This window comes from Trichechus manatus, unplaced genomic scaffold (assembly GCF_000243295.1).
Source record: "Trichechus manatus latirostris isolate Lorelei unplaced genomic scaffold, TriManLat1.0 scaffold00038, whole genome shotgun sequence".
Taxonomy (NCBI): domain Eukaryota; kingdom Metazoa; phylum Chordata; class Mammalia; order Sirenia; family Trichechidae; genus Trichechus; species Trichechus manatus.
In genome coordinates, this window is record NW_004443974.1 from 13950291 (window position 1) to 13954669 (window position 4379).

Below are 4379 nucleotides of genomic sequence, written 5' to 3' on the forward strand. Positions count from 1 at the left end.
TTGGGCTGCTAGAAACTAGATGGCCTTCCTGGAGGAGGCAACCTCACCCCCAGAGGAGGCAGCTGCTCTGTGCTCCCCCATCACAGCACTTCTCATCCTTTCTAACCTGGAGCCTAGCTGTGTTAAGTAATGGACAAGTCCTACTTAACCACTCTATGCCCAGCTTCCTCATCTGTAATATGGGACTAGAGGTAGTGCCGTCTTCGCAGAGTTGTGCCCTCTTTCACGGACAAGCAAACTCTGAGCATGAGAGTATCCAGACCAGTGTCTGCACATAGTACTTGCTCAACAGCGTTTAGTCATTATGCCTCTGATTTCCTGCTGAAGCCAGAGCTCCGAGAAGGCAGGGCCCAGGTCTGTCTGCTCACACGGATTCCTGGTCGCTCTAGCATACATTATGGGAATGCCTGTGCTAGAAGTTGCTCATGAGCTGGCCTGACAGGAGTCATCCTCCGGAGAACACACTCTGGGTCCTTGGAAGCCTGGACAGTGTCTGGCCCAGCAGGTCCCCATAAGAAGATCCTTCTGGGCTTTGCAGAATTCTGCAGCCACAACAGCTGGAAGTCTGCCGAGAGCCAAGAAGGGGGTTCCCTGGGAGGCCTGGGTGCTTGGGGGCATCACCACAGCCACCAGGGCTGCCAGGTGCAGACAATAAACTGGGGAAACCCTGGAGAGCAAATCATGAAGGGTCCCTGAGGCTCCATGATGTGTGGAGGGCAGAGGGCATTGCTCCTGGCTGCTGCTCTTGAGGTGCCAGTCCCATCATTCAGGAGGGTTCCAGAGCCCTGAGATACCCGGCCCAGCCAAAGCTGGCTCCCCTGGGCCCAGATGGTACAATGAGCATCACCTGTGTCTCCCCTTTTCCTGGAGCTTATTCCAGAGGAGTGTTGAGGCTTGTGGGGCTTCCTGGAGGTGGCGGCATGCATGTCTCCATGGAGAGCTTCGGCAGCCTCTAACAGGAACCCCTGGAAGGTGCAGGCCATCAGTCACTTAGAAGAAGGAGGGAATGACGGAAGGACCTAGAGAGGCAGAAACAAAGGGAAGAGGGAGGTTATTTGGGGATGGGGGTGTCGGACAAACAGCATGACAAAGGCAGAGCACTGGAATGGGCAGTGAACAGTCCCATGTGGCTGGGACACAAGGCATGTGTCTGTGTCTTGGTCAGGGGAGAACTGGCCTTTCTCCCTGCCTTGTCAACAGCCCTCCTGTGTCCCTCACCTCCCCCTGGTCCAGGCTTAGAACTGCTAGAGCTGAGACAGTGGCCTTGCTGCAGGGACTGAAGCAGCCACCTCCCTTCCTGCGCTTCCCCTCCTCTGTCCAGCCCGACCACACCTCCACTTCACCGCTGTCAGATGGGCCAGGTGTCCATCCCACACCCCTGCAGAGTTGGCTGGGTGCCTCCTCTGTGCTCCTAAAGTCCTGGACCTCCCATCAGCACCTGTTATCCTGTCGTGCAATTGCCCATTTGAGTCCATGACCCCCACTGGACTATATGCTCCTGAGGGCAGGGCTGGTCATTCTAGTGCCCGTTGTGTGCCCAGGGCTGGGCGTGTTCTCAGTGAATGGCCTGCAGGAGGAAAGTGAACGTGCTCATGGGGGCAGCTCATGTCCCTGAAGCCCCACTCAGGCGGGCTTCACTTGGGCTCCACATCCCTCAGTGACTCCCCATCACCGTCTGGTGTCAGCACTGCCTTTACCACTCCCCACAGATGGATCCAGCATTCCCCGCCCCTTCCAGGAAACCCTGAGGCTTCCTGCCCACCAGACCCTTGGCTTCTGCTGTCCCACTTTCCCCCCCACAAAATTCCCCCTTCTCCAAATAAATTCTTTCTGACCTTGCCCTGATCCTCCCTGCCTCTGAGGTGCTGTGTGGGAAGATGGACCCCTTAGGGCAGGAAGGGTCCCCTAGACCACCCCACTCACCCTGGGGACAGGGAGCCTCCCCCAGCACTGCTTTCCTGGAGATGGGGCTCCTCCTGCTCAAAGGCATGGTTGTCCCTTGGTGTCTCACTTCGATGAGTTTGAATCCTGGATCCACCACTTAATAACTGTGTGACCTTGAGAAAGAGTTTAACCTCTCTGGGCCTCAACTTTCCCAGTGGTTGTTCTAAGAGTGGCTGATGAGAGAAGGCCTGTGTGCACAGCTGGGGGCTGGGTGCTGGCGTAGTCCCAGCTCCATCTTTCTGTGGCTAACATGGCCTGGGCAAGACCCCCAACCTCCTTGGGCCTCCATGTATTTATCTGTAAATGGGTGGAGAGGCCCCGGTGAAGTGGGGAATGCTCAGGAAAAAGGAGCAATGATTCTCCTGCCTCTCCCAACTCAGCCTTCTGCCCTGGGTCAGGGTTCACTCCTCCCTCCCTGCCACCCCGCAACCCAGCTCCCACTGCCCCTTGCCCTGGCTTGGCACAGGGTCTGGCCATGGCCAAGGGTGGGGTGGGGTTGGAATGGGGTGGGCAGTGAGCGCCCAGGGCACACTCCCCGAGCAGGGGGAGAGGGGGCAGGAGAAGGGCCAACTACACCCGCCTTGTCCCCTCCAGTGGCTCTGGGAGGTCTGGGATTGAGGGGAGCAGGAACCAGGGTGTGGGCCCCCAGCTGCGGCCACCTTCCCAGCCTTCCAGCCACGCTGCTCCCTGGAGCTCAGAAGAGTCTGGCTGCCTGCCAGTCCCAGTGGAAATGTACCAACAAAAAGGGCCCTTTTTGAAACCCTTGTGGGAGACCTGGGGTCCCAGCCAGGGAGGGGTGAGATTAAGCTGACCCAGGAACAGCTGGAAAGGCCTCCACCCCCTCACTGCAGCACATCCTTCTGCCCCTGGCCTCTTCTTGGTCACCCCAAGTTCAGGCTCTGTCCACAGGAGGGGGCTCATGTTGGACTAATGGTGAACAAACAGGCTGGGGGCTTCTGTGTCCTCCAGGTCAGAAGGACCCCAGAATGCGGGGGCTGGAGACCCTAACTGTGGGTGGGTATGTGCGTGGTGTCTGTGAGTGTGTGGTGTTTCTGTGTGTGTGCTGAAGGGGGGTGTCTGTGTGGTGTGTGTGTATCCAAGTGCTCTGTTTATCTGTCCGTGTGGTATGTTTCTCTGGCGTCTCTGTGTGCCTTGGTCTTTGAAATGTGTGTGTGGTGTCTCGGGGGGGTATCTGTGGTGTGTGTGTTCATGTGGTGCGTGTGTGTCCATGTGTGGTGTTTATCTGTGAGGTGTTTCTCTGGGTTCTGTTTGTGTCTGTCTGAAGTGCGTCTGTGCGTCTGTGTGGTGTGTGTGTGGTGCATGTCTGTGAGGTGTGTGTTTCTCTGGCGTCCCTGTGTGCGTGCCTGCTGTATGTGGCTGTGTTGAGTGTGTGTGTTTGTGCTGTGAGCCAGTGGCAGGATCCGAGGATCTGAGCTGACTCTCAAGGTTCTCACGACACAGAATCCATGTTTGTCGAGGAGGGAAACAGAAAGAAAAGAGGGAAGAATAACTGGGAAGGGAAAAGAACAGACGAAAAAATAAATAACGGAAGGGGGCGAGGAGGAGCCAGGGAGCAGGGACGGTGGCCGCAGGGGCTAAGAGGGCAGGAGACAGGAGAAGACGGAGGGACGCCGAGAGGAAGGCGGCGGCTCCGCACGCCCCGCGGGCTCAGGCCGCACTCTCGGCCGCTGGGGCGCAGGCACCCCGCCAGAGTCTCCGCCGGAGGGGCTGGGGTGGACATTCCTGGCCCTCCTCTCCCGCAGGTCCCAGCTGCGACCCCCGCCCCCGCCGAGGCCGCCCCGCTGAGAAAGCGCTAAGAGATCGTGGGAGGCCGCCCCCGCCCGGCCTGGCTGGGGGGGGGGGACCTCGAAACGCAGCCAAGGATTTTTCCAGACGTCTCCCCGTTCCACCCCCCACCTTGCTCCACACGGGACTCAATTTCCAGTGCTCGTTGCTGACAGCGCTGTCGCAAGCTTAGCAGTTTTTGGTTTAACAGCAAAAAAGAAAACAACAGAAGTTGGGGGGCTGGGGGCGGGGCGTCCCCTCTCCTTCAGCTCCGACCGCGAACTCCGGGCAGGTGGAAAGAAGGCGGCACTGCAGGTGTGGAGCTGGCCTCGCGGCCCGCAGCGCGGCACGGAGCGGGGCGGGAAGGCAGGCGGCGGCGGGAGCAGGGGGTCGGTGGCGGGAAGACGCGAGCTGCGCACGAGGGGGAAAAGTTTCCGACCCTCTCAGCTAGAGGCTGAGAAGTTTCGGCCGCATCAGGCGGTGCCAAAGCCAGGCCAACACTGCCCCCGCGTGGAAGCGGCGCGGCGTTGCAGCTGGCTGCTGTACGCGGCCCCGCAGTGGCCGGTCAGGGGAAACTGAGGCTCAGAGAGGGCGGGGCGGGCTGTGCAAGTCACGGGAAGAAGGTGTGGTAGAATCAGTCCTTCTCAGAG

At 59.3% G+C, this 4379-nt stretch overlaps 1 protein-coding gene across 1 annotated transcript in view; it reads right to left on the bottom strand.

Moving 5' to 3' along the window:
* Positions 1-3539: 3539 nt before the first annotated feature.
* Positions 3540-4379, bottom strand: part of CUNH9orf50 (chromosome unknown C9orf50 homolog) — an 8739-nt gene continuing 7899 nt past the window's right edge. The window contains exons 7-8 of the mRNA XM_023730619.1: positions 4006-4140; positions 3540-3794 (exon numbers count right to left, since the gene is read on the bottom strand). Of these exons, the coding sequence (XP_023586387.1) occupies positions 3540-3794; positions 4006-4140 (390 nt within the window). The remainder of the gene's footprint in view (positions 3795-4005; positions 4141-4379) is intronic.